Source organism: Ambystoma mexicanum, chromosome 1p, assembly GCF_040938575.1.
Source record: "Ambystoma mexicanum isolate Mex_15411 chromosome 1p, UKY_AmexF1_1, whole genome shotgun sequence".
Classification (NCBI taxonomy): domain Eukaryota; kingdom Metazoa; phylum Chordata; class Amphibia; order Caudata; family Ambystomatidae; genus Ambystoma; species Ambystoma mexicanum.
In genome coordinates this window covers 975225736-975250137 of record NC_090921.1, presented here as the reverse complement: position 1 = coordinate 975250137, position 24402 = coordinate 975225736, and the positions used below count along the sequence as shown (strand labels likewise).

Below are 24402 nucleotides of genomic sequence, written 5' to 3'. Positions count from 1 at the left end.
TGCTAGTTATTCAATTTTTTGAAGGGCCTCAATGTGTTCCCTCCGATCCGTTTCTAGTTCTTGTTTAGGATTTAAATCTAGTATTAAAGATCCTTATGTGTGCTCCTTTTGAGCCTCTTCACTCTTGTCAGTTGAGGCTACCTGCGTTTATGGAACTGCGGAAACTAAATACTAATTTAGGCCGCATGATCCTCCTTTTCTTCTTCCCTTTCCTTTGCTCATCTTCTTTGCATTTATTCGCGCCAAAGATTTGGTGTTCTTTCAAAAAATGTTTTTCTTTGTTTTCAAATCTTCCTTGCATTTATGTGTTTCAAAGACCTTTTGATTTCACCGAACTCTGCCAAATCTCCCTCTTCAGCATTTTTGGCATTTGTGTTTAAAATCTGACATATGTTCTTTTATGTGATTTGAGTCAAAGTTTTTTTAATACATTTCAATAATTGTGTACAATCTATGGTTGTATCTTTTCAACTTTAAATATGCCCTTTTTCTTTTTTAAGTGCAAAATAATTCATTTAAAATTTGCTTAAACAAGGACTGTTCAGTATTTATAGTGGTGCAAAATAATTGTGATATCCGCTGCTAGGATACACACAATTAAATCGATTTAACTCATTTTAGATTTCTCTACAACAGCATAGTGGATACTATTGGTATAACAATATATATTTTTCGCATGTCCCAATCCACACAATGCTTTAAGGGACTATCCCTACCTCATTTTTTATGTATGAAGTTGAGGCTACTGACACTGAAAACAATCCTATTTACTGATTTTAAATTCACCTACAGAGTGAGCGAATTAAAAACTCCATCATCTAAACCACTATTTACAAGGACAAAGTCGTCTTGCGAGTTAGACCTACCTTCCTACTGAAGTAGTTTTTGATTTTCATGTTTCACAGAAAATTGTTTCCCCAACCTTTCTATCCTACTCCACACCTTAATAAGGAGGAAGAAAGACTGCACAGATGAGACCTGAAAGGGTGGGCTCTGAGCTTCTATCACATCTCGCTAAACTAAGGCAAGATGACCTACTTTTGTCAGTTGCACCAGACATAAATTGGGTCCGGCGGTTACTAAACAGACGTTATCCAGGTGGATGTCATAGACTAGCTGGAAAGGATCCCCCAGAAGGTATAAGTGCTCACTCCACAAGGGGCTTGGCTACCTATTCTCCCTTACTGAGAGGGGTGCCGATTCAGGACATCTGTGCAGCAGCCACTTGGTTGTCTGTTCATACCAAAGTATTATTGCCTACACTCTGCATCAGGCCAGGGGACGGTATTAGGAAAGGCTGCCCTACACCCCCTCATGACAAACACTAAAATGTGTTCTTCTTTCCTGAAAATTCGTACTCCCGCCTCCACTTTCATACTGCTTTGGAAGTCTATCTAAAGATGAGAAATACGTGGTACAAAATCCATTCGAAAAACAAGTTACCTACCCCTGGTAACTTTCTTTCGACTGAATGTTCCTTCCATGTATTCCCCATGACCCCTCCCAGCCCACCCGGCAGTAGTACCCCGTAGCTTCCTGTGGGTAGAAGGTGAAAAAAGTGAACTGAAGTAATGGGCACGGTGCGTGCAATTTATACTATCAATGACTTCTACCTTGAAGGGAGATGGAAGCCTTCGAGGGACATCAAATCGACGATAATGCGCAGCACCCTCTGTCGAGAAATACATTCCGAAGCAGCTGACGCTTAAAGGGATATATCTAAAGATGAGTATGTGGGAAGAACATCCACTCGAACGTTAACAGCGTTAAGTAACTTGTTCTTTGCTTTATTAACATATGAGTCAAACTGGAATGACTGCAGTCTGGGGTAGAATGGTTGTGTGGCAGACTGAATGGTGTCATGCAACTATTCCCATGCATATTCATGATGCGCCCAGTTAACATGCAACCCTTGTTCCCTACTCATTCCTCTCACATTTCACCTCCTCTCATAGTTTTCGCTTTCCTCAATGGTATCTTCTGCCATAGCTTCCTTAGTGTTTGTTCCTCTCTTTGGGTGCGGTATTTTTGCAATGTTTTACTCCTATTTTCTCATTGGTCTTTGTGACTGATCCACTTCCGAAGAGATGGGAAAGGGTTTGTGCGTCCATGTTCCTTAAGGTGTGCTGAACTGTAACGCCTGCGCCTCTTCCTCTCTGCCCCCTCTCTGTAGTGAAGCCTGTTGTGGATGCTGCTGCTGCAAAGCTCTGGACGTTGTCTGCCAATGACATGAATGATGAAGAAGTGGTGAGTTGCCCTAATTCTCTTCCTTCAGGACTGTGTGTTGCAAAAGGTACCCTTCCCTTTGCAGAATTCTAAACTTGTAAAGAAAGAATAGGTTTGATAACTTTTGTGCACATTGTGACTCATTGAAAGTTGGGAATGTCAGAATGTCCCTTAATTGGTTTTCTTTGGAAATGTCTGTTCGTGTTTCCGATTTACATTGTTATAGAAGGTCCTATATGCATTGTTTATTTCTGTTGGTCGAGAAATAACTGGACTACTGTCTGTGGTTAGGTATGGGACTGCTGATGTAGACTGTTATTTGCTTATTTGCAGAGCTAATCATTTTCTTGATTTCATTTTAAATAATCTATATCCTGCTTTTTAAGTTGTCTTAATTACAATTTGTCATATGCTTTTGAAAAATGAGTTAGTATATAAAGTATAGTCCTTTTACGTCTCCAAGTTCGTAAAAGTAGGGATTATTTTTTCTTATTGATGCATTCTTCATTATTCCTCCAACATAGGCTTCTATGTCCATAACATTCCCTGTGAATGTACAGATGCCTAGTTAAGCTTAAAATAGTCTCTTACAGCTTGATTAAACCTATCCTTATCTGTTGGATGTCTATATTGTCCCACGTTCATATGCAATCTAGCAAATGTGGGCCCTACCATAAATCCTCAATTGGATTAGCATAAGGTCCGATAGCCCCTCAGGCAGGATGCCACTGTCCTTTGTGCTGTTAAGTAATGCTGCAGATATAATCAAGTTAATTCTTGCACTGGTTCCGTGTTCACACAAATTGTGATCATAATATTGGTCAATGTACCATGACCTCTACAACGTTACAGTATACTGAGATATCCATACTATACATCTGTCCAGTTCGCTGTGAAGTCCACCCTTCTAGAGAGCTCAATAATTGGATCATGCGCAATATTACTAGCACCACCCAATATGACTGCGAGGTTTCGAATGCATGCGAGTAACTTATCATATATGTTAAGAACCCTGACATAGGACCATTGGGGGCATATATGGAATTTACAGCTAGTTTAAGTGTTTTTTAAAAGTTTTTTTTTATCCATACTATACATCTGTCCAGTTCGCTGTGAAGTCCACCCTTCTAGAGAGCTCAATAATTGGATCATGCGCAATATTACTAGCACCACCCAATATGACTGCGAGGTTTCGAATGCATGCGAGTAACTTATCATATATGTTAAGAACCCTGACATAGGACCATTGGGGGCATATATGGAATTTACAGCTAGTTTAAGTGTTTTTTAAAAGTTTTTTTTTTAAATTTGTTTTATGAATTTGTACCGGAACACAAATAGAAACTTAACACAACATAATCAAATGCAATATCAACAGTAGTCACCTTATGGCATGTCATAACTTTGCCCCAACGTTCCCCGCCCACCCCCTCAGCTTGCCTGCATCCCACTTATTCTGTAAACACACTACATTTCCAACAGTTAGGAGCCACATGTGCTCTTGCTAGGGACAATCCGTCTCTGCTTCTTCCGTGGCTACCTTAGCAAATGGAGTTTGTAGTAAGACTTCCCATTCCCCGATTTCCCGCCCGCCACGCCCCCCCTCCCAGGGCTGCCTCATGGTGCTGCAGTTTCCACCACTCCCCACCTATACAGATCGCTCCACCATTCCTCTACGCCAGGGCCTTTGAACGATTTCTATGCCATAGCAATTCTACGTTTGGCTAGGATACACGCTAGATCCTTCAGTTTAGTAACATGTTTCCGGCCTTTGGGGTGTGAGAAGCAGCCCAGCAGACATGCACCCGGGGAAAGCACGTCCAATTCCACCCCCTCCCCTTTTTTATAGTATATTCGCCACCTCCTGTCAATATAACGCTGTCACTGGATATGCCCAGACCATATGAAGCATTTCCGCATCAGTCGCATTGCACCTGGGGCTTCCTTGTGCTGTTACCCCTGTAAACCTAGAGATCCGCTAAGGCGTCATGTACGCCCTCTACATCACTAGCAGTTGTATAAACTGCAGTCTCGCATTTTGTGACGCCTTCTTGTGGTATCCAGGGCTCAAGTCGAGGGGACTCAGTCTCCCCTAGCTAAAAGAGAAACATTGTATGTCCTCTTTGAATTTATGAATTAAAGCCGACCTCAGCGATCAAAATGCAGTCATCAGGTTTGTAGGCCGGACACTTCACCGCTGCACTATATAACCTGATGAAAAATAACAAACAACTAAAGGTGAAATATCCCATTTCGATATTGCAAGTCCCAGGGAAAACATCTGTATTGGTTCTTGCAGTGAAAACATGCACACATTTTAACGTTTTCAAAAACACTATTAGAAGAAAATATCCTGTTTTGGTTTTGTGTGTTGATTTTATGAAAGGCAAATGCCATTAATCCTGTGCAATGTGGGTGGTTATGCAAAGCCAATTTAATGAAATGCACATCTTTCACCTTGATATGCAAATGTCTGGCGACGTCACATCCCATTGCGTTTGTTGATGAGTCCCCCCACTAACATTTTTCGGACTTGACCCCTGGTGGTATCCCAGTATCCTCGCGCATTGCGCTTCTGTGAAGGTTATCCCTAGACCCTCTTCCCATTTGCCCCTTATCACCAGAGGGGAGACAGGCCCATTAGACAGTAGGAAGTCATATATTTGCGATCTAGTATGCCCACTCGCAGCTATCTCATATAGGATATCCACTATCAAATGTTTCTCCATTATTTTGCTGTATGCGGGTCACCTACGTGTAATCTCTTAATAGCACTATGTAGCATATATTGGCCTGTGGAAATGTCTGCCTGTCTTGCCAACTGTAAGAAGTGTACGAAAACAGTATCTTGCAACAAATCCCCTATGTTGGCCACCCCACAGGCTTCCCAATACCTGCATATACCCATTCTCACCTGAGACGAAGATGACACTAAGGAGACCAAAGGAATCTGTGCCGACAATGGGGTCTGTTAGCCCCATCACTTCCAGGGCTCTGTCCCAAACTTTCACCCGTAGGGAGACTAGCTGTGACCATAGGCCATCGCAAGGCTTCCTGAACCACAATATAACCTTTAGATAATAACGCAGCACAGTAGTTTGCAACATCAGTGTATCTGGAGTATGGTCTTCAGCAAGCAAATCTATTAAAAAGTGTGGCTGCCCTTCTATGTATTATAATTCGAAGTGCAGGACCCTGATGCCAGCCTCTGCGTGCGACTTGTATAGTGCTGATCACGCTATTCTATTCCACCCATTTTGCCACAGGAGCTTCTACTGATACCCTCCAAGATCTTAAAGGTCCTAGATATGTAAAGCGGGACATTCACGAAAAAGTGTAGCAGTCTGGGCAATACCACCATTTTCAGCAAAGCCGCCCTCCCCATCATTGAAAGAGGCAATTTAGTCCAGAACTTCATGGAGCCACTGATGCCCTCCAGGGCGTGTAGCGTGTTTGTGTTCCTCCACTGGGTTGTGGTACACATTAACCCCCAAATTCGTAAACATGCGCAATTTCCACTGCAAGGCAAGCACAGGCAGCGCACTACACTCTATCTTGTGCAATCCAGCTATCAGAAATAATCCCGATTTATCCATACTAATTGTAATCCCTGACAGTTTGGCAAAAAGCGCCATGGCTTCTAGTAGCAGCTCCAGATTATCCTCAGGGTTCTGACTATATAATAGTGTCTCATCAGCGTATAGGGATATAAAGTGTCTGGCCTCATCTATTTCAACACCTGCATCCCTGTATTCCGTCCTGAGGTACTGGGCAATTGGCTCCATAGCGAGGACATAGAGCAGCACTGATGAGGGCCAGCCTTGCCTCGTGCCTTTTTCCCATGCCTCCAAAATGCATCTGCCCGTTTTAACCCTAGCCATCGGTCTAGTGTAAACCAGTTGGATCCACTTGATGTGAGTCTGCCCAAATCTGTGCAGAGTTGCATAAAGCCAGTCCCATCTCACTAAATCAAACGCTTTCACTGCGTCCAGTGCAGCTATGGCACACAGGGTTTCCCAGGATGCTGTCCTATCATCACAGCCTCAAGTTCCAGACTGCTACTTCGGCTTGGAACATAGCCCGTCTGATCCGGCTGCACTAACTTGTGTATCACTCTTCATTCTAGTCGATAATATGGACGTCGGTATCTTATTATCCTGATTAAGCATTGAAAGGGGCCTGGAAGAATTACATTCCGTCTGGGTTTTATGGGGTTTGAGGAGAGGTATAATAGATTCTCTCATGCTAAGTAGAAGAACCCCCGCCTCATAAGAAGCATTGAAGGTACTAAGCAAATGGAGGGGCGGGGGGCAATACTTGTGCGTTGTCTTTTATAAGAATTCACTAGGTAGCCCATCCGAACCTGGTGTCGTCGTTGTCGGCAAACCCACAATAGTATTTTGTATTTCTCCAGCATGGGGGTCTGGCATGGATTTACATGCTCATGAATATTCCCTGTCGTCAGGCTGGGAATCCTCGGTAAAGAAAAAATCAGTTTGTTTCGTTTCTGAACTGTCTTTCTCCTAATAACCAATCACTGGTCTCTGGGTCATACTGCCCCCAGGCAATGACTGCCCTCTACCTAAGCCCCTCCTCTGGCAGCCATCTTCAGATTTTTAGCGCACGTTCAAGTGTTGAGTCCTCGTGCTATAGCTCTCAAGCTTTTACTGCGTTTTGCAATTTTTCAAAGAGTTTATCATTTTTTCGGTCAATCGAGCCTCAAGCTCCACCGTTCCTACTTCCGATCAACGGGGCCCCGTTTTGGAATTTTCTACGCCCCTCGAAGTTTCGTCGAGTTGCACTTCTTGGAGGATTCCGGAAGATCTGAGACCTACTCCGCGTGTACATGGCCCAGGACAAAGGAAGCACGACGCCCAGATCCAAGATGTTCAGGAACTGCCCTGGATGTGGATTGCAGAATGTCTTCGAGGACGAGCATTCTAGATGCCTTTACTGCCTTCATGAAGACAAAACGCACATGGAGAAGGACTGCATTTTGCAAGAACATGTCGGAGCGGACCATGAAGGATCGGCGTATCTGCCTCACCAACTGGCTGGAGGGGAAGAGCCCAGCAGCAGGTGAGAAGAAGAGTTTCGAGCGGTCTTCTAAGTCCTTTGAGGGCGCTTCAGCGACGGGGGCCCAACAAAAGGCAAAGCACCGCGAGTCCGCGGGCACCGGGAGCGCCGAACGGTTGGGCTCCTCGGCTGCCAGGCAGGGCGCACTTTCACCAACGCCATCAACCACGAGCCAACGCTCTGGCTTGGGGAAGAGGAAATCGGAGAACCCGACGAAACTTCGGTAGAAGTCCCGGTCGATCCCGACACGACAGCCGAGGGGGAGCGAGGCAGTGACCCTCCCCCCAAGGTGAAGGCCTCAAGCACGCCCAAGATCGTGAAGGCCTTAATTCACCCGGCTAAGGCCTCTATCGAGGGAGTCTTGGCGGCCCTGGCGAAGCCTATGGAGGCTACCCCAGTGGAGGCGACCATGGGGGGCCCAGAGTTTCCCTTCCACCGCAGAGGGAATCCTCTTGTCAACCCATCGATAAGACCCCGTGAGAACCCCGGCGGAAAAAGGAGGGGGGGTTGTGGCCATCACGGACACGGATAAAGCCTCTGAAGAGGAGCTGGCTGGAGTCGTGAAGCTCCTGAACAAAAGGTTTCGAGGAGGTCTGGTCCCACGGGAGGGATTCCGACGAGGCGGACGAAGAGAGCGACGGTGGTGCCAATGAGGTTCCCGTGGAGGCGGAGGATTCCACTCCCCAACCGTCGTAGCCGGTGCCTGGGCCACAGGACAACTCGGGAGCGATCTTAATGGCGATCCAGGCCTTAAGTACGGAGACGACGATTAAAGCGGCCAACGCCCTTGTGATTGTGGCCCGCTACGACAGGTAACTGTTTAAGATTGCTCCTCTGCTGCACTTTCTCCTGGACGGCAAGAGGGCTGAAGCCCTGGAGATACTGCAGGAAGGTGAGGTGGCATCGGACTATGCCATAACGGTGGCCACGGACATTGCTGACACCGGTTTCCGACAGTTGGGCAACGGTGTTTGCCTTCGACGGCGCAGTTGGCTCAAGGCAACCGATTTCCGCCAGGACGTGCAAACCAGAGTTTTGGACATGCCCTTCGATGGGAACAACCGGTTTGGCAAGACGGTGGACGGGTCACTGCAGGCCATCAAGGCCGAGATGGCTCGGGCCTTGGGAGTTTTGCAGCAACGACGGCCACTCTTTCAGAACTCCGGAGGCAAGCAAGGTGCCGCCAAGGGTTTCGGCGGCGGCTCCTCGACATACCGTCAGGCGCCCTGCTCCTCGTCGCAGGAGGCCTACAGAGGACGCGGCAAGTCAGGAGGACCTCGTCAACGTCACCAAGGCAGCAAGGCTGCTGCCAAGCAGGACTGAATCGGCCGTAGCGTCGGGCCCCCCTGAGCACCCCGGTGGGAGGCCAGCTGGCGAAGTTCGTCAGCGCGTGGGAGTCCATCTCCACCGACCGATGGGTGCTGGATGCCCTGGCTTGCGGACACACGCTCAAGTTTCTAAAAAAAGTGTCCCCGCACTCCTCCCGTGGCTAGGAAGGAAAACCACATCCCTCAACTGCTGCTTGGAAGTAAGGGTGATGCTAAAGAAAGGAGCCATCAAGCTCGTCCCAAAGAGGCTCCGGGGCTCCGAAGTGTACTCGCGATACTTCCTCGTAAGAAAGAAGACCGGCGGTTGGCGATCCATCCTGGACCTTCGTCGTCTAAACAAGTACATCAAGGCCCAGAAATTCCGGATGATCACCCTCCCAGCATGTGCTGGGGCAGCTGGAGGAGGGCGACTTCCTATCGTCACTGGACTTGGAGGATGCCTACTTTCACATCCCCATTCTAAAAGGACATCGAAAGTTTCTAAGATTCATAGTCCAAGGGCGGCACTACCAGTTCAAGGCCCTTCCTTTCAGATTGATGTCGGCGCCCAGGGTATTCACCAAGTGCCTAGCACCAGTGGCGGTGCGGCTGCACCTGCAGGGGATCCATGTCTACCCCTAACTGGACGATTGGCTCATCCGAGCAAGGACAGAAGAACTCGCCGTCGTACACACGGCAAAGACCGTCCAACTGCTCAATGATCTGGGATTTTTCATCAACTTCGCGAAATCCCACTTGGTTCCATCACAAGTCGCACTGTTTCTGGGAGCCAGGCTTGACACAGTAGCGCGATTGGCCTCCCCATCAGAGAGGACGAAGACCATGCTGGGCAAGGTGCAACGGCTGTCAACCATGGACGAGGCCAGGGTAAGGTCCATCAAGTCCTTCATCGGCATGATGTCCTCATGCATCTACCTCGTGTGCCTGTGCAGGCTGCGGATGCGTCCACTACAAGAGTTCCTCGATGCCCGTTGGATGCAAGTGGCGGGCAGCTTCGAAGACGGAATCTCGCTCAACGAGAACTTTCGCCAAGTGATGCGCGCGTGTGCTCCACCACCGGATCTCGCGGCAGGTATGGACTTCCAGACCCCCGGCACATCAGGAGGCGGTGACGACGGATGCCTCCCTGGAGGGATGAGGAGTGCACCCTGGAGATCTCCACGCAAGAGGCCTTTGGCTCCCGGAGGAGAGGTCACTTCACATCAACGTCCTGGAGCTCCGAACCGTGTTCTGGTCCCTCGGGTCCTTCCTTCCGGCCCTCAAGGGCAAGGTGGTGAGGATCTTCACCGACAACACCACCACGATGTTCTACATCCGGAAGCAGGGAGGCACCAGATCCCCAGCCCTATCCAAGGAGGCCCAGGATCTGTGGCACTGGGCCGTCGCCCAAGGGATGTTTCTGGTACCCTTCCACCTTGCAGGAATAAAGAACACCATTGTCGACTCACTCAGCAGGGAGCTGCGCTCGTGCCACGAGTGGGAACTGCTGCAGGATCAAGTGGATCTGCTATTTCAACGATGGGGCAATCCCCAGATCGACTTATTCGTGATGGCGATGAACACCAAGTGCCGGAGGTTCGCCAGCAGGTTTCCCCGGCCGGGGAGCATGGGCGATGCCTTCTCATTCCCCTGGGATGGCCTGTTCCTCTTTGCGTTCCTGCCGTTACCTTTCCTGCTGTGACTCATCAACCAACTCAGTAGGTCCCGGTGCAGGATGATCCTCGTCGCACCGGTGTGGCCAAGACAGATCTGGTTCCCGGACCTTCTGGACATGTCGCCGTCCCCCTCAGTCAAACTGCCGACGGACACGGATCTCCTCTCCAGAGAAGGAGGCGCCATCCTCCACCACGAGCCGGGGTCTGTGAACTTGCAGGCCTGGCTCCTGCAGCACTAGAGTTTGGAGGGTACAATATCCCTGCGGACTGCAAGGAGGTGCTTGCAAAGGCCAGGGCGTCCTCCACTCTCAAGTGCTATGACATAAATGGAAGAGGCTTTCTGTCTGGTGCCGGGCACAGAAGATTAACCCTCTGCGGATTACGGCCCCTCAAGTGCTGCTGTACTTGCTATCGCTGGCCAAGACGGGGCTGGCCCATGCCTCCATCAAGATCCATCTGGCAGCTATCTCCCGCTACACCAGAACCCCGGCGCTCATCCCTGTGGTCCCATCGCCTGGTGAAGGAGTTCATGAAGGGTCTGTTCCAATCGTTCCCGCCGGGGAAGGCTTCGGCCCCAGCGTGAGAGCTCAACGTGGTGCTGACCAGGCTCATGGGGCCGCCATTCGAGCCTCTGCATTCGGCACCGTTGAAGTTCCTGTCGTGGAAAAGTGCGTTTCTTGTGGCCATCACCTCCGCACGACGAGTGGGAGAGATCCAGGCCCTTTCCTGCAAGCCCCCATACCTGACTTTCCACGAGACGAGGGTGGTGCTGTGGACGCACCCCTCCTTCATGCTCAAGGTGCCATACGGCGCAAGCGCGCATGCGCACCCATACTTACACTGTGCATGCGCGCTTGCGCCGTATTATACACCACGAACAGCTCCACTTTATTCGAATTCGGGACCTCGCCAGATTGACCACGCACAGCGCAGCCACCCCAGCCTCACCCGCATGAAGCTACACACAGGTGAGCAAGCTCCAGCCCCCCCTGCCTCTCCTCTCTAGGAAACCGACACTTTTTCCTTCCTTTGAGGCCATTTCACTAGCGCTACCGCCACACATAGTAGTGCCTTTTACTGACACAGCTCCACCTTGCTGTTCTTGTGTCTCCTTCTCCATAGGGCCGCATAATCAAAATCGACCTACACACTTAGGCTACCACATGGATATTTGTAGCAGCCTGCACAGACTGTGACCTCTCCGCACAGCCTATGCCTAATCACCCCTACAGTTCTCTGGAAGCACAGGAGTTTCCACCCAGCTTCCAGGACAGGTCAGTCACTGGACCATGAGGGCCCTCAGCCCTTCACTTATTAATTCTACCAGCACCATTATGATGCTTTTTATCCTTCCACTCATTGTTTATTAAAGAAACACTTGGTACTTGGCACTTTTCTGAGTGGACACTCTTGTTTTTGTTTATCTTTAGGGAGACCTGAATATATAAGGCCCCAGAAGAAGATTGTGAATTAGAACAATCGAAACATCAGTGATCCTCGTGGGAAAATGACTTACTACCACATCTAAGGACCACACTGAATCTTCCTCACAGTTTAACAGATGTCGGACCAGTCTCTCTTGGTTGGGGATCAGCCACAGCTGACCACTCCTTCAAACCTTTACTACATAGACCAATATAATTGCCCCTAACCACAGCAACCTAGTTAGGGCTTAATATCTGTGCCTCACAAATAAAAGGACTTTGTGTTTTTCTAACTCTACTGGTCTGTTTGAATGTATTAGAAAGAAAAACAGTATTTTAAGACAATGCTTCACAGTATTGAAACTGAGATTGTGACCTTTATGAAGGAATATTGTGTACACCTCTTGTTCAATTATAACAATTACAAGAAGCCATTGCATATATGTACAGACCGGAGAAGAATTGCACCTCTTTTTTTTGCATTGTTCACATTTACCTTTGCCTATACACACAGTTGTTGTCTTTGACCTAGCTATGTTAAGTTAATAGCACGGTGCTCCTCTGTGTTCTTGTTTTATCTGAACACCTAATATTTTTTAAAGAAAAGAAGAAAAAAACTCACAAGACTAGCCACTAAAATAATAAAGAGGCTACCATATAACCAGTCATAGTCAATGGTTGTTTCTTCACCTCTTGATTAGGATTCATTTCCGATGCATGGGGACCTTGGGTAGGTAGAAATCGCAAACTGCTTAAAAGTGATTGCAGTACGAAATTAGAGAGGACCGGAACATTCAATGTACACATCTCGTTCCCTCAGCCCACTAGATCCTGTCCGATTTTAGGGCTGTCCCTCCAGTTACAACCAAATCCGAAGATGGCTGTCAGAGGAGGGGCTTAGGTAGAGGGCAGTCATTGGCTGGGTGCAGTATGACCCAGAGACCAGTGATTGGTTATTAGGAGAAAGACCGTTCAGAAACAAAACTGAAACTGATTTTTTCTTTACCGAGGATGCCCCGCCTGACGACGGGGAATATTCATGAGCATGTGAATCCATGCCAGACCCATGCTGGAGAAAAACAGTTACAGGTAAGTAACTTGTTCCATCTTCCAAGGTGACGGGCGCTTCTAGGCTATCGCTTTGCTCTTGGGTCTGTCTTTGGAGCTCAATCTCGTCTAACACATCCACTAGGTGGGTGTCTGGCACCAGGGTCCCTCTTGGTACACTTGTTGGTAAAATTCTCGGAATGCATCATTAACCCAGTTTTGGGGGTAGCATACGTTCCCCTGTCCTGTGTTTATAGAGTGTATGGGGCTTTGTTGCACCTCCTTCTTGTATAACCATACCAGCAATTGGCCAGGCTTGTCCTCATCTATGTGCTGCTTCTCTGTGTATTTAGCAAAACTGTTTTTGCCCAGCCTCTCCCAGCAATCCATGCATTTCTGTTTAGTTCCCTAGCCTTTGCATTGCTGTCTGGATGTTGCTCTCAAGACTTCTCTAATTTCCTCAATCGTTCCTCAGCAGAAGATAGTTCCCTATTGATGTTTGCTTGGACACTGCTAGTCCCTGCTATAGCGACCCCTCTAACCACCACCTTCAATGCCTCCCAGAAGGTACTTGCCCAGATTGTGCGAGACATATTCAGTGATGCAGTCCCAAAATGGGGGAATCTCTCAGCGATTCACCCCTAAGCCTCCATGTGGGTATTGGGGCTCTAGGGGGCACATATTGCCACTGTAGGTTAAGTGGGGCATGATCCGACAAGACCCTACCTTTATACTCGGCATGCGTGATATGATATACCAATTCTCTTTCCACAAGAAAGTAACCTATCCTTGTATGTACTGCATGTGGTGCTGAAAAGTGTGAATAATGTCTGGCGTCTGGCTGGAGAACTCTCCAGGCGTCTTCCAAAGCAAGAGTCTAGGAGCGGCTGTAATGTTCTGGCAGGCGGAGCTAGTTTAGTGTATTTGGTGTCTGACCTGTCCAGGATTGGGTTTAGCGTGCAATTACAGTCTCCTCCCCATATCATATTACTATCCCGATAGGGGCCTAGTCGTGAATATAGAGTCTGAAAAAACTTGGCGGCGCTGTGATTGGGGGGGTTGGGGGGGATACGTGTTGACCAGACATGTCTCTACTTGTTACAGAAGGCCTTGCACTAGCACCATCTTGCCCTGTTTGTCCGTTTTAATGTGAGTAACCTTGAAGGGTAGGAAGGGCGCTGCTATCCATATCAAGACCCCATCAGCATAGGCGGAATACGGGAACCAAATACCTGCCCCCTCCATTTACCCGCTAATGGTGCTTGTTTTTCAGCCGCTAGATGTTTCCTGCAGCAAGGCAATGTCCACTTTACATCTCTTGAGATATAAAAATACCCTATTTCGCTTTACATAAGTATTCAAACCCCTTATATTCCAGGAAAGTGCGTTTATAGTCCCCGTCAATTGCTTCTATCCCCTTCTTATTGGCTGACCGTCTCTGACATCGCAATAGGCTTCCCCCTCCTGGTCTTGTTGTGCCCCAACCCAGAATGCTGTACTGCTTATCCCTTTCAACATACATGCAGGCAACCCTTTCCCCCTTTCAACTTCCCCAACAAGAAACCACTGCCCAGCTTTGTTACCCTTGCTCAGGCATGTCCGCTTCCCCGCATTCGCCCCACGCTGTCCTGACTGGGGCAGTGCACAACGGATGGGCACAAAAACAATTGCCCTCACACTAGAACTTGAAGGGTGTGGCAGGCACAGCCGTAGGCACGGTTACCTCTTCCTTGTTGTAAAGCATTGACTACTAATAGACACCGCCATATGCAAAGAAAAGCCAGTTGCAAGCATCTAGGACCTGTTCCGTGGGGAAATTGTCCCTTAACAAAAGGCTCCTTGGTCTCAGAATGTTTGTTCAATTACAGTTCCTTCTGAGTACCCAGCAGTGCAGATCATGCAGTCAAAAGTACCTTAATTATCTCTAGCCTTGGGTTGGGTAGGGCTTCCTTTGCGTCTTCCTCGGTTGTAGTCTTCATCCTTTTCACAGGGTCCTAGCCCCTCCCTGTCCATCTATGCCCGCGCATCCTAAAAAACAGGTTGTGTTTTTATATATGATCTTAAGTCGTGCTGGGTAGGTCAACATGTATTTCAGTCCAGCCATACAGAGTCTAGCCTTAGCTACTGAAAATTGCCCCCTGTTCTTCTGCACTTGGAACGTGTAATCGGGGTAGACCGCCAGATCTGCAGGGGCTCTCTTCCATTCTCTGCCTTGTCTGGAATAAGCCAATCTTTTTTTCCCTGTCCTTACTTCAGCAATAATCAGTCTCCCGGGTGCTCCTGAGGGGTGGGGGGGCCAGGTGGGGTGCCTAGTGAGCACCCTATGCGCTCTCTCAATTGTAAAGCCCTGTGTGAGGTTACCCTGCCCAATCGCCTGGAGCAGCATGTTCTCTATATACGTTGTCCGGTCTGTGCCTTCTTCCCCCTCAGACAAGCGTACTATGGGAATATTATTTCTCTGGGCCCGTCCCTCTGCCTCTTCCACTCTGTCCCCCAGAAGACTGACCTTTTGCTGCAGAACATGAGCATCCGCATGTGTGTTTTTGAGCTCGCCAGAATTCTCCTTCGCCTGTGTCTCCAGCGTGCTAGTGCGCTCTGCCAAGCTCTGCATGTCCTGGCGCAACAGTCCAACATCTAATTGCAATGTTTCGATCTGTGTCCCTGATGAGGCCCTTAAATCTGCTATGGCTAGCATCACCTAGTTGTGCAACTCCATGGCGCCCCCTTCTTTCCCCTGCACCGAGTCCATGCTTCCTCCAGGTGCCTGCTGCTTGGTCTTGGCAAAGCTGTCCAAGGTTGGTTGATTCGCTTTGGCTTTAGTCGACTTGGGAGGCATTTAGCCAGCCTACCTTCTGCCCAGTTGGCCACAGTTACTTCCTGCTAGGATGACGGTACTACGAGAGCCCTTGGGTGTATATTGCTTAGGACGCTGTACCTATGAGCCCGCACAATGTTATGAGGAACCCTGGCACAGCTGTGAAAATGTCCCCAGGATAATGTCATGTGAAACTGTAGCCAGCAAAAAGGCATTTTAAATAATGTAGTCCTGCAATACAATCATTGCAAAGTTTTAACATGTTGCCAATAATGTCGCCAAAAGGCTATTTTTCAATGCACAAAAGTACAAGCCTGTAACCCTTAAAAATGACCCAACCTTTCATAAAACCTCCACAATCGCCCTACCTCTTTTCCTAAACCTTCCCCTAACTCTAATTAGTACACTAACCGTTTACAGAATACTAACCCTTCAGCGTGCTAAAGCATTTTATTTGCATGTTATTCAATACAAAGTCAATGGAAAATGAACAGTAAACCAAACTCCAACCTCATTACCAGCTTGCTACATGTAACATAGCCCTTACCCTAACCCAAACCCTTGCTCTAATCCTAACCTTAGCCTTACCCCAACTTACTTTGCTCCAAACACTAGGTTTATCCTAACCCCCATCCGACGCCAACATCACCAACACTCCCAAACTTCCCTATCCCTTTCTTTAACACTTTCCCAAACCATTACTCTACTAGCCTTACCATAACACCTATCCTAACACTTACACTGAAACTTTATCTACCCTAGCGCCTAACAAAACCCCAACATCACCAGCCCTGCAGCAAACACGCTGACCCTAACTCTTACCCTGATGCTAACCAAAATCTTTTTCCTTACCCTATCTCCTTTCCTAACAGTAAACCACACAATCGCAAGCCCACAAAACCCTCCTTAACCCGAACAATGACCCTAGCAGTACTACATTTTTGGCTACTTTCAGCTGCTTTTTTTTACTTTGTTTGGCTAAATGTTCACTGCATAGGTATTTTAACCACAAGATTATCACTGAGTATGTTTTTGCTGGCAACATTTTCAACAGATACCGCAAACTGCATAGAACTAAGCAATAAACAGTACACACCTAGCCGTCATCTGGTCTGCTTGTCCCTACCCCCTGTGTACCACCCCATCTCACACTTATTTGAAGTCCTTGCATAGGCACATGTGCAAAACAGAAAAGGATTCCAATGTTCGCATTCTTTTTAAGATTGATGGTAATTGTAGGTCTTCAATACCTAGCATATGCTCAGGTTGCCTCGGTAAATGGGATTAGTGTCATCAATCGGTCCTATTGACACTTTTTTAATTTAGTGTTTTGCAGTTTATTTCAGTAGATTTTGTCTCTAAGATCTTCTGGAGTATTTTTTGTTTGCTTTAGAAGATGGTGATTTCGGCAAGGTGAGCACTGTTCTTTATGTTGCTGTTTATCTAAACTAGCTATGACCTTTGAATTTCCAGTGGAGGGACAAATGTCATCAAATTATTTTCGAAGACATTTTTTCACAAAGGTTGCCTGGTCTTTGCCCTCCTCTGTTTACGTATTTTTGCATTGTCTGAAGAGTGGCATGTGTTGCTACATTATTAACTGCTTCCTGTTAATAATGCTCACTGTCGGCCTAAGGGCTTCCACTTGCTTTAGGAGCTTTTTTTTCAAAGACTGGGTGTTTTCTTAATCCTTGAAAGTTAAGCGCTCCACACTTCATGAGCAATCAATTGTTTAACTCCTTTGTTCACCAATACAGTAGCCTTGGATTCCATGTTGTGGGGTTTTGAGTGAAAAGATCTACTTTCCTGCCGGTTCCTCTAACAGCCAAGGTTAAGTAAAACCTATAGACTTGTTCCCAGAATTGCCCTCTTTCTGTGATTTTTATATATTACTAACCATTGACAGTCATTTATGGAACTCCCTGTCACAGTTAAATCTGAGAAATAAGCTTGATCTCTTTATAACATGTATTTAGAAAATTCTACACAACTGACATTCGCTGCTTGTTTTTTGTCCGCTTCTGGCACTGTATTCCATTGAGGACTAGTTTGTTCTGCAAATCAGTGTTAGTGGCTGCTATCCTTTTAGGCCATGTTTCTGTACTCGGGGGGGGTTCTCCGATCCCACCATAAAAATTGTGATAAAAAGGAGGAAACACTGGGCAAGAAGTATCAGTGTTTGTTACAACTGGGCGAGCATAAATCAAACAGAACAGTGGAATGGAACTGATTGAGTGCTGGCATCTGAGTATACATCGAACATTGGTTTTATTCGACGAATACAATAGAGAAGAAACTAGACACAATTGTAACTAAAATTTTCACATATCTCTGTGGCTCCCAAGTTTCTCATTGGTTGGGGTGCATCATATCCTTAGGGCTGATGTATATTAGTTGAGGCTAATTGGTGCTAGGAAATAAACAGTGTCCCAACTCATCGCCTCCCCTTGTGGCACCACATCGATTCTCACCCCTCCCAGGAACTATTTGCAAATGGTAAAATAACATTTGTACTGACGCTGGCTCTTTATTATTCTGCCATTGGTCAGCACCATTGCGAAAAGAACACGAGACCCCCTGCTTCTGGTGGGAAGGGAGACATTCACATGTTACCTGCCAGATATCGACCTTCGCAGCCCATGTGTTGGATACTCGGAAGGCTGGCCACCTCCCAGGGATGGGGAAACTTAACGTTTGATTGGTCCTCCCAAGAACGCCACTCATATCCCATAACAACCTGCCGATAGGCACTTGTGGCCATGCGAACAGTTCTCTGGCTTAGGTCCACTTCTCCTCTACCCCAAGTGCCCCCAGGATTGGCCTGCTGCCCTGTTATTACATCATCCAGTGTTGTTTTAGCTGCTAGCATCTGCCTGTGATGCGCAACCTTGGCTCCATCTCCCTCCTCCCTGGTCTGTGATTTGTTGATCATGTGCTCAGATCATGTTTCCCGGCCAAGGCCCAACCTGGGGCCATCCCTGCTAAATGTTTTTTTTCTATTTGTTGCCCTGACTCACTAAGGGTCCCTGGGCCAATGGTAGACCTAGTGCATCCCTAACCTCACATTTCCCCGCAAGGCCTTCTTTCAGTTTGTGTGTGTGTACCTGTGTTTTTCCCCTCTGGAAGGTGCCCGTCCCTCCTTGTTTACTCCCGTAGGTGCGCCCCTGTATCTGGCGCTGCATCAGTTCCTTTAATACATTTCCATGTCAGTTGTCTTCCAAATATGTAGCACAATCGTATGCTACAGGCTCTGGTTCTCCAAATACCTTCTGCCGCTCCCACTCTCCAGGCTAACCACCTCTAGCCTTTAACTTCACCGACATGCGCTCTGGCATGGCACTTCCTCTTCACATGCTCTCTGCTGCCACCAGTATCCTCTCCCATCAATGTAAGGTTTTCTTTTTACTCCATGGTACATCAGAGAAGGTTTCCTGCACATTGCTCATCCCCCAGGAAAGTTGAAACATGGCCCCTCGATAGGAGTCGGAGCTCAGGAGCAAGATGGCCATTTTCAGCAGCCACTCACCATGCCCACCCAAACGCTTTTTTCAGTAGCCTACATTGCCTCAACTTCATCTCATAATATCATTTACTGTTTTGGGGGCTTCTGTTTTTAGACTCACCAATTTGGATGGGGAGCGTGTCATTTAAATTATCTTCTATTGCTTCTCGAAGCAACCCTGGTCTCCTTTCTGCTTTCCAGGATCTCTTGGATTCGGATGAGCTGTTGGACCCAGAGGATTTGAAAAAGCCTGATCCATCCTCTCTCCGTGCGACTTCTTGTGGAGAAGGAAGCAGTACAAAGAAAAAAGCCTGCAAGAACTGGTGAGTCTTTTTGCTACCTACAGCTATGTCCATTTAGGCCCCCCACCTTCAAAGCACTATTTCTGATTTTGCCATCATGTTAAACCCACAGTCATTGGAGATCCGGAGCACTTTCTCTCCCTGCCCCTGCACAGATACTTGCTCATGTCCTAATGGCACTTCTCTTCCGGCCATCTGCATCATGTTTATGCCTCTTAATTGGGAGGCAAGAGTAAACGCTGCAGAAGCATTGCGTTGCTTTAGAATGAAAAAGGTATTAAGGGCCTATGGAATTGCCTGGCTACGTATCTGGGAGGTGGCAGGGTGTGGTGGAGTTTTGGGAAGAAAGACGATCACTGCAAGACATTGTATTGTCTGTCACTCCCTGGATATAACCCTCGGAGTTGGTATGTACCCATTACAATGAATACAAATCATGTGACATCTCCATGCAGCACGTGTGGCCTGGCTGAAGAGCTTGAAGCTGAGAAGGACAAGAATGCACCAAAACCTAGTGCGCAGTCCAAATCTGCATGTGGAAACGTGAGTACCCTGTGTCTCCTTAAAATACAAATAGTTGCCCTGTGTATTGTGGAGAGGCATACCATTGCCTATAAACCTAGTAAAAGCAACATGCCCCTGCACCTTTTTCACTTCTCGTCAATGGATATAGGCTGAGGGCCTTCTTCTCTTCAAGGTTTATTCCTGTACTAGAATGTCTTAAAATCCCCTACAGCAGAGACTACCTTTGAAATTTGATATTTTCATTTTTATCTTTATCACTATCCACATTTCTCCACATAATACATTAGCCTTCATATACTCTCCCCAGTAGTCCTCTGGACATGCCCCTGATAGTTAGCTTTTTTCACACCAACACAGATGGAGAGAGAATGCCTTCTTCTATTTTTATTTACTTTTGTGGCATATTGTTTGGACTAGTTTCTCTCTGAGCTATATCTAGGATCATAACCACAGGGCCAGAAATTCCTATTCCGAGAAGCCCCTTTTATTTTCCTGACTAATTTATCAACTTTATTTCCTGGTAGAGCCCTACAATATTAGGCCACACCAGGCACCTGAATTATGTGCCTCTGAGAGTGTGCATTGCTCTTTAAATGGATAGCTGTATGTTTACCTGGCTGCTGGTAGTAGATGCCTTAATTTAATGGCATGGAAGATTACTTATTTTAATCCTCACCTCGAGTCTTGGGCACTTTTCCATGTTAATATCTGACCATACACCAATGAATGCTTGACGAGGGTTGGAATTGATGCAAGCCAGGTTTCCAATAATCCTAAAACACTAGAAGATGATAGTGTTGGGTAGATTTTCATTTTTATGCACAATCTCTTCCACATGTGAGTCCCCCAGCACTTTTTGCTGGACTTCCTCCCTTTTTTATTTTGTATCCTTACTATCTTTTATATATTGTGAGATCAGCACGCCCCACCCTATGTGGAATGCGGAGGGGTTACACTGTATGCTCTTTCTCACTGCTCCTGTAACCTTGTGGTCAAAGTGACCAGCTAATCTGAATGGATGGTGGCAGTGGTTTTATCCTACCTATATTTCTGCAATTTTTGCTCCCGTCCCTGTACGTCTGTCCTCGGTAGTGCACATAGGGTCACCATTGACCCAAGCTGGTAACTGCTTTGTTTTGCCAATTCAAGATGGCTTGTCCCTTCTTGGTCCTCCTTCTGCTGTGCTGGGTGGGGGGGGGGTCTTGGTTTGACTTTTGTCTACGGTGGGATCCCTTTGTGAAGCCTGCCAAGGCTCCAATGTGTCTCAGAACAGAAAATGGGGGAGGACTATGAAACGCAGCTTTTCTTGGTCTTCTGCTCTGCCTTCCTGGAACCAGTTTCAACTGGGAGGCTGGCTGTCCTGAAAGGACAGCCACCACCCAGAGTTTGAGTGGTGCATGGGTGCTGACATGCTGGGTTCCTCCATAAGAGGCATGGATCCTGAGGCTGAAGACAAGCCGACTTCTGGAACAGATGAATCGGTGAGGAGGAAGAGGAGAGATGTCTGCAGCCACTTCCAGATGACCAGAGCTGCCCTCTGAGTAATTACTGCTGTCTGACTACTTCGAAGCATCAGGTGAGCCCCGAAAAGGACGCCATTCTCCCTTATATTGGTGGGTCCCATCAGTCAGAAGCCTAGGTGGATTTCAAGCCATCCCGCAATGATCTGTGACCTTCACAGGCTGCAAACCACCAATACTCTGGGACCACTTCTCAGTGCATAGACTTCCAAATATCAAATCGTCCTGAAACTTTGGTGGACTCCTTCCGAAACTCCAGAGGTAAATTTCCAGTCCTTGCAGTTCCCTCACCAGAGTAAGAATGGTTTTGAAGGTCAACAACCTTAAAGGACAAGAATGAATTGGTTCAAAGTCAGTACACATGAGAAATGTTAGTACCAGATTAACGTCCCAAATTGGAACCTGAAAATGAATCGGAGGCAACACATTTGTCAGTCCTTTCAGAAATGTTATCATTAGTGGCATTGTGAAGAAAGATACCTCTTCAGACAAGCACTTAAAAATTGACAGCGCTGCCAGATATCCTTTTATTGTGCCAACCTGGAGCCCCAGATTAGCCAGATAACACCATTGGTGTGCTGCACATAAAAGGGTCCACATTCTTGTCCCTGCACCAGCTGCAGAACTTGTTCCAACAGCAGTGGTACAAGGATTTTGTTGCTGGCCGCCTGGCCGAAAAAGCAAATTCTCCATTATGTCATCTGGGAGGTCACAATCCTTATATCTTAACCTCTGGAGTGATAGTGTCTTGACGTCTGGATGGAAAACCCGACCTTCCTCGTGAGAAGATCCTCCCTTTTGGGGAAGACGTATTGGAGGGCAGATGGGCATGTCCAAAAGGTCCGGGTACCACGTCCTCCTGGCCCAATCCGGAGCAATTAGGATCAAGGATTTTCCCAACTTTCTCAACCTCCTGATCAAATGAGGAATGATACGGACTGGAGGAAACGTGTGCAGGAGTGGAAACTTCCAGTCAACTATGAACGCATCCCCTAGTGTTCCTCTTGTAGGGAACTTCCCAGGCGCAATACAGTTCGAACTTCCAGTTAGCACTGGTCGTGAACAGATCCACTTGAGGGGGTTCCCCAAAGGGCGAAGATCTCTTGAAGGACTCCCTGAGCTAGTACCCACTCGTGGGAGACCATGCTCTGGCTGTTCAGAGCATCCACCGCCATGTTCTCCTCTTCGGGTAGGTGAACTGTCGATGAGCTATTTCCTCTTGAATTGCCCAGAACCAGAGCTGCATTGCTTCTCTGCACAGTGGTAGTGACCCTATACCTCCTCTCTTGTTGAGGTAGTACATGGCTACTGTGGTGTGTCATTATCAGGACATTTTTTCCACGTACAGAGGGAAGAAAGTCCTTCAGCGCTAGTCTGATTGTACTCGGCTCCAAAAGATTAATGTGTAGGTTGGGGACTCTGATGGAGACCAACAAAAGCTGATTATCAGATCGCTGATATGTGCTCCCTAAGCCGTGAGTGAGGCGTCCGTAACTACGGTACTCTCCGGCCAAGGTTGCCAAAAAGGTTCTACCTTCAGAATGTTGTCCTCACAGGCCCAACACATAAGATCCTGTGCTACTCTACTTGGAACCTGAAGAAGGTCTGACATTCTGAGGAGTGAATCTGGCACCAGAAAAAAATGCTGGATGCCACAAGGCCGAGCAACTTTAAAAAATAAATCGAATGCCAGGAGATACTGAGCACCATATCTGCAGAATGTGTTGAGCTCTCACCTCGGGTGGTAAATCTTTACCCAAGGATGCATCCAGGACTGCTCCGAGGAATTAGAGCCTTTGGGATGGTATCATGTGGAACTGTAATTTTGGGAGAAGTCCAGTCCGTGGAGAGAGTGGCAGGTTATGCTGAGATGTTGCAGGGCCTGACCGGGAGACCAAACCCTGATCAGCCAATCGTCCGTGTAGGGGTAGACGTGAATCCCCCCCTCTCCTTAGACTCGCTGCCACAATCGCCATCAACTCGGGGAAAACCTTGAGGGCAGAGGTCAGCCCAAAAGGGAGAACTCAAAACTGATAATGAGAACTGCCAACAGCGAACCTCAGGTACCTTCTGTGCTTGTGATGGATTGGCACATGAAACTAATCGTTCGGAAGGTCCAATGATACCATCCAGTCCTGAAGCTGGAGGGCCTGAAGGTTCTGAGAAAGAGTAGCCATCTTAAAATTGTCCTTCCTGAGGAACTTTTTCAAGTCTCTTAAGGCCAAGATGGTTCCCAACGCACTGTCTCTCTTGGGGATTAGGAACTAGGGGAGTACCAACCCTTGTTCGTCTCCGCTGCATGAACTGGTTTTATAGCACCTTTCTCCAGCAGGTTCAATATTTCCTGCACAAGGAGCGGATCTGGAACTTTGAAAGAGTTGCTCCTCGGTGGATGATCCTGAGGCCATTTTAGAAAGGGAAGGCAGTAACCCTGGACTAACTTTTCCAATGCCCTTGCATCTGAAGTAATACCCTGCCATTCTTGCAGATGCTGCGAGAGTCTGCCTACCACTGAGGTTGTGTGGACTAAGGCCTCAGAGATTTTGAGGCCGCTGATGCAGCGGCTGTGGGAAAAGTAGCAGTTGCCTGGGCGGTCGCCCCACGGGGGAATCTTCTGTGACCTCTTTGACTCGCCTGTCCTCTTGCTCTTCCAGCTGAGGAATAAAAACAAAAGGACCTGCCCCTCCAAGCTGTTCCACTGGGGCGAGTATGCGGTTGTCCGATTGCGGCACCAAGGTATTTGGCTGCCGCTTTGGAGGTCTGCAGCTTCTCCAGGTTCTTGTCAGCCTTGCTGCCAAATAAGTGTGTGCCGTCAAAGGCCATGTTAAGAAGTCTTGATTGCACATCCAAAGCAAATCCAGACTTTAACCACGCAAATCTGCTCATCGCCATGCTAGCCGCCATTGCTCTGCTGATACTGTCCGCAGAGTCGAGATCAGTTTGAAGGGACTCGCACATAGCCTCCTTCCCATCTTTAATAAT

The 24402-nt window shown here is 47.5% G+C and overlaps 1 protein-coding gene across 4 annotated transcripts in view; it reads left to right on the top strand.

The window, feature by feature from the left end:
- The window catches only part of CIAPIN1 (cytokine induced apoptosis inhibitor 1), a 342573-nt gene that overhangs the window by 266442 nt on the left and 51729 nt on the right, over positions 1-24402 (top strand). For all 4 annotated transcript variants that reach the window (XM_069654074.1, XM_069654083.1, XM_069654066.1 and 1 more), the window contains exons 6-8: positions 2174-2247; positions 19275-19396; positions 19831-19918. In XM_069654074.1, the coding sequence (XP_069510175.1) occupies positions 2174-2247; positions 19275-19396; positions 19831-19918 (284 nt within the window). The remainder of the gene's footprint in view (positions 1-2173; positions 2248-19274; positions 19397-19830; positions 19919-24402) is intronic.